This window comes from Hermetia illucens, chromosome 1 (assembly GCF_905115235.1).
Source record: "Hermetia illucens chromosome 1, iHerIll2.2.curated.20191125, whole genome shotgun sequence".
NCBI lineage: Eukaryota > Metazoa > Arthropoda > Insecta > Diptera > Stratiomyidae > Hermetia > Hermetia illucens.
This window is the reverse complement of record NC_051849.1, coordinates 51388064-51407707: the sequence shown is the minus strand read 5'-3', so window position 1 is coordinate 51407707 and position 19644 is coordinate 51388064. Positions and strand designations below refer to the sequence as shown.

The following is a 19644-nucleotide window of genomic DNA, read 5'->3' as shown; positions in this document are numbered from 1 at the left end:
ACGTTAAAAATAAAAATATATGTATGTATCTCGTTTCACTTATGACTTGCGTTCCTAACAAAGTTTATACAATGGCAGTTGTATATCGAGATGAACGTACGGTTGGTTGTATGGTCAATGGAATAGCGAAAAGTGGAACGGAAAATTATAAATGACTGGAAAGCAACTTAAAATAAAGGGAAATAATCGAATAATTGGTAAATGGCAGTTAGTATTATCGTAGGAATTTCATGAGAGAATACAAAAAAGGAGAATAATATTCTAAGATGCGTATCTTTTATCCGTGCACTTGAAAAGGTCCTCACGTGAGTCCACAGCAACCCACGCACGAGTCCATGCAGCAATTTGGAAATTTTAAAATATTACCGAATTTCGATATAATCGATCGAAGCTAAAGTTAAAATATAACTAAACGACTACATTTATGAACATCTTTTTGCATTATACGGTACAAATCTTATATCTACAATCGTTTGGCTGTGAATGAACTTTTTTCTTAATATTTCAGGACTTCTTCGCGTAGTTAATGGCGATGGTGTGCGCGGCGGCCACGGCGACCGCGACGATTATCTTTGATGTCATCATACACATATGGCCATGCCGCCAGGACATAATCTTCAATTAAACACTCATTGGAACCACGAAGAATGCGGAAATAGCCATCCTCGCCCCACCAATCACCCCAGGAATTAGCAGCAATCTACGATAAAAGATAGGAAGATATTAGCAACTGTTTCGGTGATTAAGCAATATACGTGGTGAGTTTTCAATTTTTCAAGGATTATTGGATATTTTAGGCTCTGGGAAAGAGATCTCGTAGGACACAAATTATAAGCGCTCCTCGGTTAATAATCCTATGCAACACCATCAATAATTAATAGGAAAAATCCTGGACTTACCCAATATTTAATAGGATTGTATCCAGCCTCCTCGCCCCATCCGACTAAACGTACTGAATGAAATCCGAAATCTTCGCTACGACTGGCGGCCGAGTGTCTGTAGACGCCACGTGAATACGAGAAGAAGTCCCGATAGACACGCATCGTTGCCTGAACTGGTCCTGATTCCATAATTTCTATCATAATATCTGTTTCGTTATTTAGCGAATATGCAGGTCCCGTGCTGTAGAAATCTCGTCTAGGAACGTTGGTTGGTGGTGCACACCCGGCTTTTAGAAGATCTTTAGTATGGTGGATTCTGCACTGAGTCTCCTTAGGATTATATGGATAGCAGTCATCGTCGACAACTCTGAAATGGGGTTTATGCGTACAGTGAGTGACGGGAAAAAGATTTCAACAGGAAAAGTTCAATCCACTTACCCATATTTATTCAGGAAACGCCAAGCAACATCTAAATGACCGCCGTTGCAACCACGTGATCGACGTGCACAGGAAAGGATATGCTGAGGTGACAGCTGAACCACTTCCCGGTTTTTACTGTGGACGGCGAATCGGTCCGATGCCACGGAGGTGGTGGACACAACCCATGATGTACCACACCATCCTATCAATATGTTCATAAGAGATTAGTAAACTATCGTCCTTTAATTAAATATGAAGAGGAATTTTTTTCCAAATACTGTCGGAGCTGTGGGGGGGATTAATACCCAATTCCTAACAAAGGACTTTTTACTTAAATAACCCAACAATTCTCTTTCCAATATAGCAGGAATTTTCAAAGTGAGGCTCACCTTGATCCACAATTTCATCATTGAGTCCCCAGTGATTCACAGCATTAAAGTGTCGTGGGATTGTAGTTGCCTTGTTCGTTAATCGGGCCATTGATTTCACTTTAAAGGAAGGCTCCAACGTGCCTAGTCATCAGAAAAAAGAACGATTAGGCATCATTAATTCATTCCTATTACATATAATATGCGAGGCCAACCTTGCCTTTGTCCTTCCATTCATAACTTACCCAATCGTAATTTCAACCCTTCCTTGAGGGTCCGTCCCCAGAATTCGCTATGATTTCGTGCTTCCCATCCCAATGACGATGATATTAGGTTAACATTATGAACGAGTGCCTCATCCGTGATGCAGACGTCATTCGTACAAGTCATCCTCCCCTCTGCCCCACACTTGCATGTATTGCAATTTTCTCGCATAGTTTGCGAATAGTTATAGTACTTTCCATTGTGTAAACACGTAGTCAGTGGTGGTGGAGGAGGTAGACCTTTACAGAAGGTTTGGTAATCTGGGCAGCAATCCGGACTGTGGTCACGTTCGCAGAATGAGTCGCAATAGCAGAGTGTATCTAAAGAAAAACAAAAATTAATATGGCAATCACCGTTAACGTAGTTTGTGTATATCCATGAGGTTTCCTCCAATATTGCAGAGTAAAATTAATAGAAAACTTACATTTTTTCACTTTGCTGTAAAACACACGTTTCGATCTAATAAATTTCGCGTTTAAGAGAAAAATCTAATCCGAGAAATAACAATGGTGCGATGACCGAGGTGACTGAATATCAGACTTTTAATCCCTTGCCCAGGTATCGAATCCTGAATGTTTACAGGAAGGAATGGAGCCATGCAAGTTCGCGTTTCAGGTTTGAAATGTAAAAAATAATTGTCGATGGTTCCTATTGTATAAAGCTCGTAGTAATCATGCAAAAGGTGAGCCAAACTGTTGAGGTCAGACCATCTACATGCTTACGTCTTATAGAGCAACAAATTTAGAGAGAACAGAATCTCAACCAAATGAACTTTTGTTAATAACAGTAAGATTTCCTTCAAACTTTTGAGGTGGTTTGTGGCCAGTTTCATATTATCTTGTCAAAATGTAAAATCTTTCAATGCGGGAATGTTAGCAGCGCTATCAAATTGAATTGGTGACGTAGCCTTGCTATTAGCAATGGCTTGAATTTTAAATCATGGGAGATGAAATTATATTTTTTATCTGGAATTAATAAAGATGGATTATGAAATAATAATTATTGGAGAACTAGTTATTTTAGCCGCTATAACAAACAATGCTCAAATTCAATTTTCCGTAGCTATGGCTGCTCCTATACCTGTTAAAAGGGTCTTTTACTGAATTTTCAAAATATAATAATATACCATTGCTGGATACTTTTCAATCTAGGTCGCGCTGCAGCGGTTTCCAACCCTTTCAGAAACCGCAGGAGAATCGACTGGAGAAAGTTCGGTCAAGTTAAAAAACGAACTGGAGTCAAATGACGGGGTTCTTGAAAAGGCATTCTAAACCTCCCTCTGGTTACATGTCCTGCTAAATACAGTAAGAAAACATTGCCAACTGACCAGGAAGATCTTCAATATCCGCTACAGGCACGAATATTGGCAGCCGTACAATGACTACCTGAAGAAGTACAAGTCGGCTATCAAGACTGACAAGAAGCGGTCTGGGTTGAACATAGGAACCCATCCTTCGCAAGTCAGAAGACTCCTGGAGCTGCTAGTTCAGATGTGGTTACGGTTACGCTATAAATAGCTTCTCCGCATTTAAATTTTCGGGCCCAGATGGCATAATGCCAATCATTCTATAGAAGCAGCCAGAAGGGGTTGTGCCATAGCTTGTTGAGCTATGGAATATGTACTACAGTCTTGGAGACGCGCGCTCGTGGTGCCCATAGCGAAAATGGGCAGACGCGACCATGAGTCAGAGGAAGACTTTCGACCAATCAGCCTCACCTTTTTCGGGGAGTGCAAGGAGCCTAGGGTACGTCCTGCACATCCGAAAAAGAACGGAGAGGACGCTTTTCTCTAAGTCCCAACAAACCCACGGATGATTTAAACACGATTGAGCGGTTACCAAAGTTGAAGCAGTATACCCGAGCTGATTTTCAGAATATAGAGGGGCATTCAACAACGTTATAACCAACGCTATCAAGGAAGCCTTGAACAATATTGGATTGGAGGGGAGTTCTACGGATTGGATAATATCTACGCTAAAAACTAGGATAATCCAATCTAATCTTGGAGGTAACCACTTGACCAGAGTTGTGGATAGAGGCATGCCCCAGAGAGGCGCCCCCTCCCCGGTGCTCTGGTTGATAGTGATGGACGAAACGTTACGCTTATTGGACAAGAGCGGGGCAAAGGTGCTGGCATATCCCGATGACTTGGTGTCAACGATGCTTCCCTCCATTGTGAATGACATCATGGTATGCCTACGGGTACAAAATGCAGACCCGGCATAAATGTAACCAAAACGGAACTAATGCTCCTCATCACCAAGCCAAGGGTACCTGAATTTTCACGGCTAAATGAACAAAGATTGGTTCTTTCCTCCTTTCCGGGTGTAATTCTGGATCCAAAGTTAAATTGGGGATAGTACATAGAACTGAGGGTTGTGAAGTGCTATATAGTCTTCTATACCTTGAAGACCTTTCCAAAGAAATGAGTTTTCCGGCCGAGCATGGTTTTCAGGATGTAAACAGCCACGGCACGTCCCATCCCAACAGACGGCTCTATTGTGTTGTGGCGGACTCCGAACTAAAACTACAATAAAACGAAGCTTAATAGGATTCAAACAACGGCGTGTTCAGGTGCTACCGGGGCTCTGATGTCCTGCCCTGCAGATGCTCTCAATGTACTCCTGCGCCTCCTTTGCCTAGACTTCTCTTTTTCTCTGGCATTTGTTCCGTTCACAAGCAGGGTCGACACGTCGCGGTCGGTTCCACCAATTGATTCTATCATAAGTCCGATTTGAATACAATCCAGCGACCGTCGGTCTTTTGGTCGCTTACCATCGACCTCGATGTACAGACCAATCATGGCAAGTGAATTCTTGCGTGATTATACCTTCGAAGACGCCTCTCTCGCAACGATTCGTGACACCCCATGTCGATCGGATATATTCTCATGTCGGATGTGATCAAATCGTGCCATGCCACTAGTCCAATCCAACATCTTCGTTTCCTTTACCGCAAGCGCCGTTCATTGTCTCTGTCAGCCATAGTAACATGCTAGACGAAATACCTCGGGAAGTCTGGGCATTCCCCACCGATTACGCCCCATTCATGCCAAACTTCAGAAGAAACTTCACTGTGGACTTTTCAAGCAAAGCAGAGTGAATGACCGGGAGCGTGTGTCAAGGCGCAGTATTCTTCATCAACGGATCAAAGATGGTCTGTTGGGTCGATGCGAGAGTTTCCTCGTATGCACACAGTGTCCCTCCTAGAATTCGCCAGTGTATTCCAAGCGGAAGTACTCACGATCCTGGAAGTCTGTCAATGGCTGGGGCATAATCTGAGCACCAAGCCTAACATAGCCAATCTGACCAACAGCCAAGCGTCCATTAAAGTCTTGTACCCAGTGGCAACATCCTCCAAGCTGATGAAGTAGTGCAGAAACCTTAAGGATAGTCTGGGTGATATCCTAAAGGTCATCTCTGACTTCCCAGTAATAGGAGCATAGGGCAATGAGTGGACTAACAGATTGCCCAGGCAGTGTTCTGCTCTTGGTAGCCCTTCAGGGAGCGCAGTCTGTTTCCCATTGGTGACTGTTAAGGGTGAAATCTTCTCGCACTACTTAAACGCTGCGGATCTCAGATGGTGAAGGCTCACCACCAGTGCCAAGTCAAGGAGAATTTGGTCCATCTATCCCAAAATCCGATTGCGAGAGCTGCTGTGCCAGACGCGTGCACAAATCGCATTGCCAAAGCTACGGATAAAAAGAAGGAGCCCTCATGATTGCTCAGCTCTAGCTAGAGCGAGGCTGCGGATACTAAGTAGATCAGTCTTTGAGGACCTCAGAGAGATCTCAAGCTGCTGAATAGGAGAGGTGCTTTCCTTCGTAAGGGCTGCGGGCTGACTCTGAGGATCTAAGTCTGCTGGACTCTGTCCCTTTGATCTAAAAAAAACGGCCCTGATCTTAGGAGTTTGTGACATCAAAACGGCGCACCACAGCGCTAATTGGACTCCTCGGAGTGACCACTGATACCTACCTGCCTATTCTACTTTTACTTTTTTATTTAAGGAGAGACAGGTATAGGTGTAGATGTTACATCGAAATATCATTATGAATAATTTTTACAAATTTTTCGGATGGGTAAGTTCTGGGAACATCTCTTCATCTAAGTAACCTCTTTCCAACCCTTCGCTACCCCTCCCTAACTGGAACTGACATCAAAACTAAAATTACTTCAGAAAGTGATAATCGAGACCTTGCATTTACTACCTGAAAGGACTATATTCAATGAAAGAAGTATACCCACCCCCCCCCCCCCCCCTCGTTTTGCATGTATCATAGCCAGTTTGAAGAGAGCTAAGTAAGGTTGGATGGAGTCAAAAGAGGAGGAGCGAAGTATAAAGCCTGACAATTTTGCTGCTCGATTGGCGACTTCGAGGTAATGGGTGTCAAAGTGGAGCTTATTGTCGAAAGTGACATCGGGGTCTTGAGTCGAATTTAAACAGGATAAGGAATGTCCGTTAAGAAAGTAGCAGCAAGAAGTGGGTGAGGATTTTAGGGAGTAGCACATAGACTGACACTTTCTGACATTTAACGCTAAACCATTAGTCGAGCACCAACGAACAGAGCGTCTAGGTTAGATTGAAGGGAAACACAGTCCATAGGCGACGATATATAGCGACAACTAAGGAAGGGGAAAGGTCGTTGATAAAAAATAAAAATAACAAAGGGCCCAGAATAGATCCCTTTTGGGCCGCCAGAGGAGGAGTAGAAGGAGCGGAAAGTGGAGCCGTCGAAAGAGACGCGGCAGGATCGGTTGGAAAAATAAGAGGCAAGCGATAGAGCAATTGGTATGGAAACGCTTAGAGACGAGAGTTTGGATAGTAGTATCCTGTGATTTACAGTGTCGAACGCTTTAGCGAAATCAATGTAAATCGTATGTACTTGTTACCATCTACTTAGATATTTAGCGACAAAATTGGTAATGACAAGCAGGTTGAAGGCAGTGAACCTACGCTTAACAAAGCCGTGTTGTTCTTTCACTATGTGGTGGCCAAAGTGGGCGTGGCTGACATATCTTTCCAACATTTTGGAACAGGAGGAGAGGACAAAAATGGAACGGTAATTCTCGGTAAGCGTACGATCGCAACTTTTGTGTATGCGGATGATGAGAGCCTCTTTTCACAAACCGGGAAAAATATTCTCTTCGAGGCTTTTGCTGAATATAAGAAATAGGGGAAGGGAGATGGACTTACCAGTTTTGAGCAAAAAGAGGTTTGGAAGCCATCGTAGCGAGGTCTGACATTGGCATCAAGTTTGACAATGAAATATTCGGCAAGTAGGGGGGTTCCCCCTTCCCCTTCTTTACGGAATGGTAGGCGATGTGGGGCAGGCTACATCCACTTTCGGCAGGGATTCGGACGGAGGAGGGAAACATGGAGTGAGGAAAAGTAGCGGCGGAGTAAATCACAAGATAGTTGGGGGAGTTAGCTGAGGAGCCAGAGAATTAAATGGACGGAGAGGATAACTGGGCGGGACAACGGGAGTTGCAAATGTGGGACCAGAAAGTTTCAGGTTTCCACGTTTTAGTGAGTCTTCAATACTCGTCAAATATTCATTTCTGGACTTACGTATTAAGGATTTGACCGAGGAACTCATTCAGAAGGCTTCCGCATTTCTATCAGGATGCCTTTGAGGATCCTTCATGGTTGTAATCCAAGGCTGCAGATTAAACTTATTTTTAATGTCCACATTGCATAGCTTCATTTGCAAAGTCAACTAGTTGGGATCCTGTTTACAGTTTTATACGACTGGTCACCTTTTATAAAATTTAGAAATTTTTTTATTAATTCTGCCAATTTTAGCCCAATCTTTCACGAAGCTTCGAAGGAATATTCAATCTGTAGCTTCTCTACAGATTCAATTGGCAATAATAGATATTTACCAAATTATCTTTTTTAAATTAATGTTTCCTGAATAACTTACCAATTAAACTATTACGAAAACCAATGGATATACACAATTAAACTTAAATCATACAATGGTTAGTAAGAAGCAGGAAAATTAGTCAATGATTGCTTTACTGGAGATATCAGTGAAAGTTGTGTGCAACGATCTGTGTAAAATTGTCCAAATTACAATTACCCTTGATTGAATTTTCCGAATCTTGATCCTTCACTGCATTTTGGAAAATCGAGTTGGTGCCAAAAAGGTGGGAAGAAGTGTATAGAAGATAGAGAGTGTAAAATGTGTCTGTGTAACGTGCAAATAAAAAGATAATGGAACCGTCTACCTACCAGCTATCCTCAGAGAACAACTATCTTGTCGGTCACTACAGCATTGTCTTACACTTTCACAGTATGGTCCAGGGAAGTCCGGGAATAGCGGATTATAAGCTGCTTGCGTCACAATCACTGATAGAGCAAGGCAACATGCCAGCAATATGCGATGGGGTTTAAAATGTCCAATGAGATTCATTTTTCGAAAAAGTCTTGTTCGTTTCTGGAATGTAACAAAAAATATTATTAAATTTATTTATTTAATTTTTGCAAAAAATTTTATACTTTATATTGAAGAAATTATATTCCATCACTCAAAAAAATTACAATTAAATAAGGATATGATGACCTAAAAGGGTTTACTACAAATGGTATGTATGTGCGAAAGGTAAGGAATCCTACTAGAATAGGTACCTGAACCATAACATGGCTCATCATCATGGCGGTAAAATCAGCAGCGAACTAGAACTAGAAATAGTGGAAGAAGACCTTAACAAGGTCGTCATTGACACTAATGAAGGCAGTAACTCGGCTAAGACAATCACGGCATAAATAGATGTACCCTGGTGATACTGATATGAAATCTCACCTTGTTACCAAATTTCATGTCAATCGGTATTGCCGTATCTGAGAAAAATAGTATGACAGATAGACAGAGGATAGTTGGAACAAACAATTTACTCCCAATCATCGCTCAAATATTTGGAAGTAATGTTTGACAGAACGCTCAACTTCAAAAAACACATTGTCTTCCATCGCTGCGACGATCTCGATGATACTACCGAACATTGGTAGGCCAAAACAAAGTCGACGTCCTCTGTTACCTAGGATAGTCAGCTCCGTGCGACTCTATGCAGCTCCGTGCGACTCTATGCAGCTCCGTGCGACTCTATGCAGCTCCAGTGTGGGCAACTGTTCTGGATAACAAGGTAAACTGCAGAAAATTGGGAATGGCGTATCGGTTAAGTGCGTATCGGACAACATCAAGAGAAGCAGCATATGTACTAGGAGGGATGTTCCCCAAAGACATCTTGGCGAATGAAGGTCGGCGACTCTACAACAAAACGTATGCTGTTGGGGAACCCAGCGTATTTTAACGGCAGCTGATACAGTGGAAATCGCAGAGTGGCAAAAGAGATGAAACGAGTTCCAAACTGGTCGTTGGATATACCACATCATTCCGGATATTTGGAAATGGTTTGAACGAAGCCACGGAGAATTAAGCTACGAAGTCAAGGAATTCTTAAGTGATGGGTAAAGATGATCCAGCTCGGAAAGTCTATAAGGGCAATATCTATGGTAGAAAAAGAAGATGAGGCAAACCCTGCCTGAGATGGATTGATGGCGTAGATGAGGATCCCAGGCAGCTTTTAGGGATATCGAATTGGTGGACCTCGGCTCAAAACCGGGATGCCTTCTGTTCGCGTCTTTCTAGGAGTCCGAACATTTAGAGCACCTTTCAACACCTCCTTGAGGCTGGTCTCAACGGTCCCAACGTTGATAAATGCCGATTCCTAGGCCACCTGATTACCCCTGAGAGCATCCAACTGGACACATTCAGGCAGTTTGCTGACGATTCATGTCAACATCCAGTATATACTGCGAGACCCCACACAAGGGACCCAGGCCATATATTCCAGCAAAGTTTCCTAAGGGAGTGTTTGACGGCATCCGTAACTTAACGCATCAAAGTGTCTAAACAAAGAATCGGTTAATCACCGGAAAATATTTCTGGTTATCAATTATTCCTTGGGCCAGACAATGCATTGTATGCCGGAAGTGCAAAGCTACAAAATACGTGCGGAAAGAGGACACATTTTTGCACAATCTTGTGCCGATGTCCTTTGCCGAGAGTAGATGTGCCGATAAATATAATCAACGACCATAGAATGCTGTTCGAGCCATCCCTTTTCGCGGAGTAAGGAAAACTTTTCGGCTTCAAATGGACCCGGACAATCGCTCTCTACCCGCAATCCAAAGGAATGCTTGAAAGATGGCACAGGATGCTGAAGGCCACCATAATGGCCCACGATGACGCTTCTTGATCGCAAGTACTGCCACTTGTTCTACTTGGCCTCCAGACAGCCAATCGCGAAGAATTTACTGAAGTGGACTAGAGGAAGGACCAAAGACTACCCGGCAACCCTGTCCTCGACATTAGCATTGGCCTTAGCACTACTGGATTGAAGCTCGAGTTACCACCACCTACGGCCACTTCACGAGGGCACCTTCGTGGCCCTAAAACGAGGCGCACACCATTTTAGCCTCGATCTTAGAGGCACGATCAAGAGTGTTAACCTAACCCTGCCAAAGACGCAAGAAGGAAAAAAGCGCAGCCAGAAAGAACCATGCGTCTGTTTCCTCGCTGAAGACTTCTTTGGTTTCAGCAGAGGATGTAGTGCCGCGCGGAGCGAGCGATTTGCGTGACGAGTGCAAGCAATTTTTAACGCTCTGAAAAGAGTCGCCAGTTTGGAAAACAATTTTTTGATAGCTACTGAAAAATGATTTTCAAAGTCAAGGAGAGAAACTACATACTAGTTTAAGGAATAGTTTCTAAATAAAGTAGTTATCTATACAGTAACATTGAAATAAAGTTACAATAACTACAAAAGGTGCCTGCACGTATCCGTGAGAATAGACTTTGTCAAGAAGCCTTTAGCTCAACCATTTACAGGACCTCACAGCGTCATTAAGCGAATTTTAACTGCAGTCTACAGAATCGATCTCAATGCTCGACAAAACAACATTTCCCCGGAAAGGCCAAAACCACCCAGACCCGGACAATTGGTCAAAATATCCGGACCAACCTTGCCTTTTCCATAACCGATCGAACAACTTCCTAACGTCACTAGTATGCTTTAAGAGACACGGCATGTTTAAACCAGCGCAAATTCAACTTGCGGGGGAATTCCAACCATATAAACAGGACATTCTGGCCCTAAGTAAAATAAGATTGTGGGAATCTGAAGAGTACTCCTCTCCCTTTTGAGGCAATGTACTTTGTACTCTGGAAAGCCAAGTAGTAGCCCTTGTCGGGTTGCTTTCGACAGCTGCCGCAAAGCACGCTTTCTTGACCTGCGAGCCTGTTTCTGACAGACTTCTAACTACAAATTCCGACCCCCTAAGTGCAACATTCACCGCTTGTAGGACCCAGCTGTCGCTCGACAGTGGGACAGCTGTCTTGCTGATCAGACGGCAGATATACTGAGTAGCCCATCTGAGAATATTGATGAGCATTGCGCTACCATAAAAATGCTTTTCTCTCGGGTGTTACACAGGTAGTCCGCCATGTCCTGATGGAGCGTCATAAGATCTGGTTGATTGTGGAATCGTGGAAGGGAATCGATGAACGGAAGGGGTTGAAGGTTTTATCAACCACTGCAAGTGATGGCGGGCGTGAAGCGCTCAAACTCCGATAACGAATGACATTCCAAGAAGTTGAGCGTAATGTACGCCATGGTAAGATAGGATTTGCTATTGTGCTGGTTAGGGAAGCGAAAGATGACGCAGACAGCAATGATTTCAGGAATGTATACTGCATCACGAAACAGCTTGCATGTGGTCGCATGGTCAATGATTCTGTGAAGGACGTCAATGATTAACTTCTCATCCACGATCCAACTGAAGAGGTGGAAAAACACTTTACCACCTTTCTTATCTGTATCACATCCGACGAGGTTTCTCCTCTTGTGGATGAAATGGCTTTTCACTGTAATATGCGGATACGGACTCAGAAAAGAAATCATTTCGGTCATCAATACACTCAAACGGAGTAAAGCCGCTAGGCATAACGGTCTCCCCGCGGAATTATTTATCGCAAAGATATCAAAGATCTTGAGAATCGAAGACCTTTTCCAAAGAGTGGTAGGAGGAAATGATCGTCAAGATCCCAAAGAACCCGTTTTGAATATGACAATTGGAGGGGTATCTGCGTGTTCTCAACCGTCGCGAAGATAATAGCTAAAATAATCCTGAAAAGCATTAAAGAACACCTCAAAAGTTTTATTGATAGAGAGTAGTCTAGTTTCCGCTCGGGATCCTCCTGCATTGATCACAACAATACCCTACAATCATTTTGGAACAGTCCGCGCAATTGGGATCATCGCTGCACCTACTCTTCATCGATTTCGAGAAAGCTTTAGATAGCGTGAATAGGGGTGTATCTGAACTGCTCTAAGCAGGAGGGACATTCCGGAGAAACTAGTAGCTACAGCAACATATGATAACGCAAAATGTCACGTGGTGCACCAAGATCAAATCCCGGAGCATTTTGAAGCTCAAAACGGAGTCGTCTAGAGTTGAATCTTATCATCGAAATTATTTCTTCTTGTTATCGGTGGCGTTCCTGAAACACCTCGATTACGCTGATGACATCTGTTTGCTCAAGGTGGCAATGGATAGATCTTTCTTATATATAAAAATCAATTGCTTTCGTTAGTCTCGCTAAAACTCGCGAATGGCTGAACGGATTTATCTTATCTTGGTTTTGAAATGTCCGTGGAGGTCTAGGAAAGGTTTAAAAGGTGAGAAAATTCGAATAATTGCCGGTAAAACCCTAAAAACAGCACTTTTCTTCTTCCCAGATAAACGTTTTTTTCTAAATAAAATTTAGAGTCAATTTGAACTTTATTAATATTCAATAAAGTTCAATCACTCACTGTGTTCATCGGACCTCATATTACAGCTATGAAACGGACAATTTTTTTAACGCAACTGGAAATATTTGACAACCAAGTGACAATCTTTTATTTCTAAAGAGACAAAAGACATCAAATGTTTCACAGCTCAGAACATGTTGTATTGGAAAATAGAATTTCTGTTTTTAGTATTTTTGTTTCTCACCGTTTAAACCTTCTCTGAATTTCCATAAATATTTCAAGACCAAACTAGACTACCTAGACCTAGACTAGATATTAAGTTTTGTTACAAATTAAATTTCTGAACGCAACGTTAATATTTGACATTAGATTTGACAACCAACTAATATGTCAATCCATCCTGTTGCACTTTACGGAAAGAAGTATTACGATATTGCGTTACGATATCTATGAGTGCGCGGGAACTTTCTTTACTTAGGCGATCCTTTGTGATAGTGACATTCCAGGTAATGTGCTCTTTTTAAGGTTTTGTGTAAACACAAAACCTTATTAGAATCGATTCGATGTCTGTCTGTCCGTCTGTCTGTCTGTCTGTCTGTCTATCTGTCTGTCTGTCCGTCTGTCTGTCTGTCTGTCTGTCTGTCACAGCCGATTTATTCGGAAACCGCTGGACCGGTTGTCACGAAAATTGGTAGGAGTATGTGATCTACCGTTCCCTTTACATGCAGCAACTGACGCCATTTTATGTTAAGTTTAAGGGGGGCTCCCCATACATGTGAAAAGAGGGTGCAAAATTTTTTTTCATTAAATCCGGCCATGTGGAGTATCAAATGAAAGGTCTCAATTAGTACTTTTTGAAACTGGTTCAATATTTGATATTGGGTGAAACATGTGAGGGCTCAAAATATGACCATCAAAAAGTGTAACAGGTCTCGTTCTCAGAACCTATCCAACCGAAAAATCTGAAAAAAATCGCAGTAGTGCATCTCTACGAAATCTAGGCCTCAAAATATATCCGGTTCCGATATCTGCAGAAATAAAGTCAATAATAGTATATTTCCACATTTTAGAAATTTATCCGGCACCCCCCTTATGTTCATCGCAGAAGTACAAAATTTAGCATAGGTATAATGAAGAATATGGTGCACAATTTGGTCAAGTTTGAAGAAAATCAAACTATTATTAACAAAGTTATAGGGGGTAAAACTTTACAATTTTTTGTGAATTTCGTGCATTCTACCACCTGCATGACGTCATCATCACATATCAATTCGTCAATACCACAACGAAGTAAGTTCGTATGAATTGGGTGGAAAAGGATTATTTTGTGTTAGTTTTTTATTCATTTGTATGTGAATATCAATTATTCCAACGAGATATGTGACATGGACTTTGCGGGTAGTGCCTAATTCAGATAGATATAAGAAGTAAATCGAAAATATGGGTACGTTCAATTTACGTGCCAATATATGTACAGTATTCGCAAATAGGCAGTTTGCTTGTTTAGGGTGAGCGTAATATCTACGGCTGTAATATGGACGTATGTCTCGTAGTTTGGAAAAATATGAGGGAATATGTTGGATTTGTAGTTATATACGTGCGTTGAAATTTCTTAGATAAGATGAACACAAAACCTTTATACCCGAAGCGCGAGCTTCCGGTATTCCGACTTGTTAAATACGGATTCGTTTTGTTTGTTTTAAAATTATTTTATACAAAAGTTTAGGCCATTCATTTATCCATTGAGGCAGTACGAAGTTTGTCGGGTCAGCTAGTCATATATCAATGAGGGGTGACAATTACAATGCGGGCTATGCCATGCAGTGGAATTCACTCTGCCAAGATTATTGACGAGTGGGTCGCCCCAAGGGCACTTTGCGCAAAATAGTAGAGAAGGAGTGCGAGCGTCTCGGGAAGTCGTCAAGGGAGCTAAAGGACATTCCAGGTAATCGGTAGGTGTGGTTGACGCGCTATATCCCACCAAAGGATGAATGGCAACCATATATATATTGCAAAACAAATAATAGTAGAAAATTGATGAGCTGCTCTAATGTTGAACAAATTCTGAATAGGAAATGGAAAAATCTGAATTGAAAAGGGAAATTCTAAAATTGACATGGAAAAGTCTGAAGTGAGTTTGGACATTTCTGAAATTGGTTGGCTTTACAAATTTCGTTGTCAGGGAGAGCGGAATTAACAAATATTTATTAACTGACACAAAAAATACTATCGAACTCTCACAATTCTGAATAAAGTTAGTAAATTTGAGAAGCATGCATGATAAAATCTCAATTACCAATTGCAATTTCATTTGAGATTTTTCGTCGCCACCTACCTTTTTATTTATTATCTAAACCCAAGCAAAGCGAAGATTTGAACCTATATAATTTGTTTTCATTGTATAAAAAAATCCGTATAACAGTTTATCCGAGACATTCAGTGAATATCAAACTTTGGAGATTCATTTCCAAGTTTGAATTAACGAGTTTGTCGGTCACTTTTCCGATGATAGTCGGAGTAGACGCAAATTTGCTTTCAAATGGAAAGTATCTACCCACGGCTATGTTTAAAAGATTTTAACTTTCTGATTTGCATCATTATTTGTGCCTTCCTGCACTCCAAAATCCGAAAATCTCTTTAAACCCAAGTAGTTTTTACAGAGTAATTCAGCGTCTAGACAATCGTGTTGCATTTTCTTTTCTTTTCAATCGATCCTGCGATTCTTACACGTTTACATTAGTCACCAATTCATTCATTTCTTCTTACTGAAATCATATAAGTATATAGAAATCCGCATTCAGTCAAATATAACCGGTGGTCTCATCGCCTTTAAATTTAAAAAAAAATCTAATTCTCGCTTTAAACTATTCACAGCGAATCCTTGATTTTATTTGTTACTCTTCACGTTGACTCGTGAAGATGATACTTGAGCAAGATTGGAAAAGGCTAAATTTGGATGATCTATTGTATGAAACGTGTATTTTTTGACCTAACACTTCATCGAAAACTTAATGATTTTCCGGTAAGAACACAAGTGCAAATAGAGATATTGTGAATATGCTCATATTTTTTTCTGTCAACCGGTTTAATATATAATTTGAGGCTAATGTTCCCCGAGATCAAGGACTGAAAAACCGAAAAATTCTTCTTCTAATTCATGCAAATTGGAGTCATTGCTCTTCTATAAAAAAATATGCATAAATTAAAAAAAAAAATCAAGTAGAATTTCAGCATAAACTTCAAAGAAATTATAATATTTAATATGCGAACATTTATTTTAATATTCATACGCTTTTAAAGAAACAAGATGGGCAATTCGTTATGCCTAATTTCTTACATAATAGACTTTGTGACAAATTAAATTGAGAGGGATCCCAAAAGGTACGTTATGATTGTCGATTAGATTGCTCTTGCGCGTTCGTCGTAGTTTGTTTTCCCGCTGACAAACAAGAAATATGAATTGGGTTCAAAAATATCTGGTGATAGAGCCACTTAGAGGTTAGTAGATTTCCGGTTATCTGTAACCATGAGTAGTGATTTATAAACTTGAAAAAAAAAATAAACCCACGAGTAGCAGGTGTTTGAATACATTCCTACTGCTTCTCGCCGTGTAAGTTAAACTATATGAATAGAGAAGAAGAAACGGAAGCTTTTCATATACAATCCTCTTGATCTTAGAATTGGCATAACCGACTGTTTGTTCAAATACATCAGCTTCATCAGCTTAACGACCTGCAGGGAACGATTAGATGTGCAATTGAGATTCTCACATACTAAAAACCACAAAACTACCAGCTATGCTGAAACCCAGAGTGGCGCTCTAATAGGTCACTACAGTCTCGAATGATAGATATGAGTTGTGTTTCCAACTGTATTAAAAAGGCAACTGAGAGGTCCTTAGCAAAGTTCTGTAAATGTCATTCTGATATTGCAACAGAATGCGACCCAAATGCTTGTATTTCTACAGGTTTTCATCACCAATAAAAACAAATTCAATTTTGATTGTAAATAAAAGCTTTGCAGATTCGATCGTTTCTTTTGCAATCCTCAAATTTGATCCCTCTCAGATTTTTGTTGGATTTTTTTTTTAAAATGCCTACTGCTGATATGAACTGATATGAAATGTGATCACTACTGCTCCCAAGAAAAATGAAAAATTGTCCTTCCTGCATGCTGGTCTTCATCCCGCGAACGGGCTATCAAATTAGTCATTGATGAGGACTTTGATATGAACAATGCAAGCTTAGAGTACCACCTCGTCCACCTCGACTAGGTCATTCGAATTACGCTCCCTTAACTCTCAAACCAAATTTCTTACACACGAATCATATATAGCAGTCTGCCTCCATGGAACAAGGAAGGCTTCCGACCAGTCCATAAGCTCAATACATGTTAAATTTCTACCGGCATTACTGTAACTTAATCTACCACCTTCTAAGTGGTCAGTGATCTCTCTATAAATTGTTCCTCTTGGAATTCGACAAAAACCCGAAATTACAAGTCCTCAGTCACTGCACTGACATATTCAGAAACAACAACGGTGCGAAGCAAACTATATACCCAACCATAACGCTGCAAATCGATGTGCTCCTAATCAGAAACGCGGTGAAACTCCTAGAAAGACCCCCAGCAAGTAGAAATTGTCGAGGAAAATTTTCTCCGCAAAAATCAATCTCCACAAGTCCCAACTCCCTTTAACTGTAAAATCCATCTGTACGATAAAAATGGTGGATTAGTCCTATACACCAACCACCACTCCTATTCTTAATACATACCTTCAATTAAACAAAAGATCTTACGCAGTTCCTTTCTCCAAAGCAACAATCTATCAACAACGGAGTGAAGTGTCCGTTAACATTTATACCAGTTTCTATTCAATATGTATTTCGAATAGGAAAACGTTTATCTTTTAAAACGCTTCACGGTCCCGTCAAATGAGCCCCTTGGATTTTATTAAATCGACCCTTGGTTCTTATTCCGGAAGGTTAGACTTGCTACCAGAGCAAGGTGACAAAGTCCACCCAGCCCAGAACTTCAGAGCCAGTCCGTAGCATTCGCAAAGGAAAGCAGTACTCCCACCCTGCAGCTAGAAATCTCTCAGAGGTTCCCAAAAAATGGTTTACCTAATGTCCGTAGCCTGACTCTAGCGAAAGCTGGACAATCATAGAGTTTCCCTCCCTCTCCGCAGCTTCGGCCGAGTCTTGCGGCATAGTCCCCTACAGGGGATGCATTTACACGCATCTGGCAGAAGCGACTTGACACAGGTGGTAGACCTTCGCTATCTGACCCCTAAGTAGTGCGGGCAAATTCTACCCTTGGCAGTCGCCAGTGGGGCACAGACTGTACCCGGCGAAGGATTGCCAAGAGCAGACGCCTGCCGTCCGTCAGCTGCTTCATTCCCCTCTATGCTCCTATGGCTGGGAACCCAGGAGAGAGTGCGTGCCACCCAGAGTATTCAGCGCATTTCTGCACTGCTTCATCAATCTAGATGATATCGCTGCTGAGTACAAGGCCTTAATTGATTGTCGGTTAGAATTGTCACGTTACGCTTGCGGCTCGCATCATGCCCCAGCCATTGACATGCTTCCGCTTGGCATACACTGGCGAAACCTGGGGCACTGTACGAATCGAATACACTCTGTGCATTTGAGAAAACTTCCTCACCGACTTCACAGACCGTCTTTGGTCCGGTGGTCGGAATACTGGGTCATAGCCTTGCAACACGCCGGTGTTCTTCCACTCTGCCCTGGTTGAAAAATCCAGTGCAGACCTCGGCTTATGTGTACTGTAGTTCGTTGGGGAATTCCCAAATGTCACTATGGCCGCATGGCTTCGCTGTCCAGCAGCCGGACTCACGTACTCTGACCGCACTGCACAATATAACACTTTTAATGTTAAGTTTTAGGGGGAGGAGATGTAGGAATACATTGAAAGCATCTGTCGGATAGACTGTTGGCCCCGGTAGCTCCTGCACACGCGGTTCTTTGAATCCTATTAAGCTATATTCAACTACTGGAAAACTCGCCTTGTCAGACGAAATTGCCAACTTTTTACCAAAATACCAAGTTTCCTTAATTTGTTAGAATTCGCTGCAGGCTGCAGGTTAGAGAAAGCTAAGAGTCCAATTGGTACTGATTCTTTAGTCAGCCAACCATATGTGGACTATCTTCGTTCATCATCAGCAACTTCAGTTCGGTTTATGCCGTCTTAGAAAGGAATAAGGAATCTCAAATACTGAGAATGCCCAGAGCTCAACCAATTCTATATCCTTAACAGCTATATGGTGTCCAACTATGGTAGAGTTAGCCATGTTTTCTTTTTCTACCATAAATATTGCTGATGCAGGCTTTCCCCTTTGAATCAATTTCACCCATATGGATTAGGTGACCCAGCCATTGCATCAATATCGCATTTTATCCATAAACAAACGTGCTGGATACCGCCTATTGTTTCTCTTTATTAGTAAGCTATGCAAACGGTAAATCGATATCTTCTTGGCCGTAACCAGAAAAGTCGCTGATATTCGCGAGTAAGTGCCGAGAAATTAAATTTTGTTCCTGGAGTCAAGCGGCATTAACATTTTAAAATGAAAGTTGAAGCCAGTTTCGAGAGGGCCTGCTTATATTCAATCAATTGGACTATACCCAGGAACTCGAGGATTTCTGGCTAACAAATTTACTCGCTCCAGTATAGTGGGAAAAGCGACAGTTTTGATGACTCGGCATCTACTGTCATGGCTGTTGTGAAAATTCAATTGGAGTAAATTGAATGTTTGCCAGTAGACGAGAATCTTTGCGAAGGAACTTGAGACTGTTAGGGCGATATTCACATCACACCTTAAGAAGGAAACATGAAATTCCTAGCTACTCAAATAATCACCTAGGCTCGGTCATATTT

General features: G+C 41.6%; 1 protein-coding gene across 3 annotated transcripts in view; it reads right to left on the bottom strand.

Moving 5' to 3' along the window:
* Window positions 1-397: 397 nt before the first annotated feature.
* The window catches only part of LOC119653608 (tubulointerstitial nephritis antigen-like), a 197717-nt gene continuing 178470 nt past the window's right edge, over window positions 398-19644 (bottom strand). For 2 of the 3 annotated variants that reach the window (XM_038058384.1, XM_038058375.1), the window contains exons 2-8: window positions 8168-8372; window positions 8016-8048; window positions 1915-2253; window positions 1691-1813; window positions 1320-1503; window positions 900-1248; window positions 398-700 (exon numbers count right to left, since the gene is read on the bottom strand). In XM_038058384.1, the coding sequence (XP_037914312.1) occupies window positions 524-700; window positions 900-1248; window positions 1320-1503; window positions 1691-1813; window positions 1915-2253; window positions 8016-8048; window positions 8168-8348 (1386 nt within the window). In that variant the 5' untranslated portion in view covers window positions 8349-8372 and the 3' untranslated portion in view covers window positions 398-523. The remainder of the gene's footprint in view (window positions 701-899; window positions 1249-1319; window positions 1504-1690; window positions 1814-1914; window positions 2254-8015; window positions 8049-8167; window positions 8373-19644) is intronic. The other variant, XM_038058391.1, reaches the window with a different exon arrangement.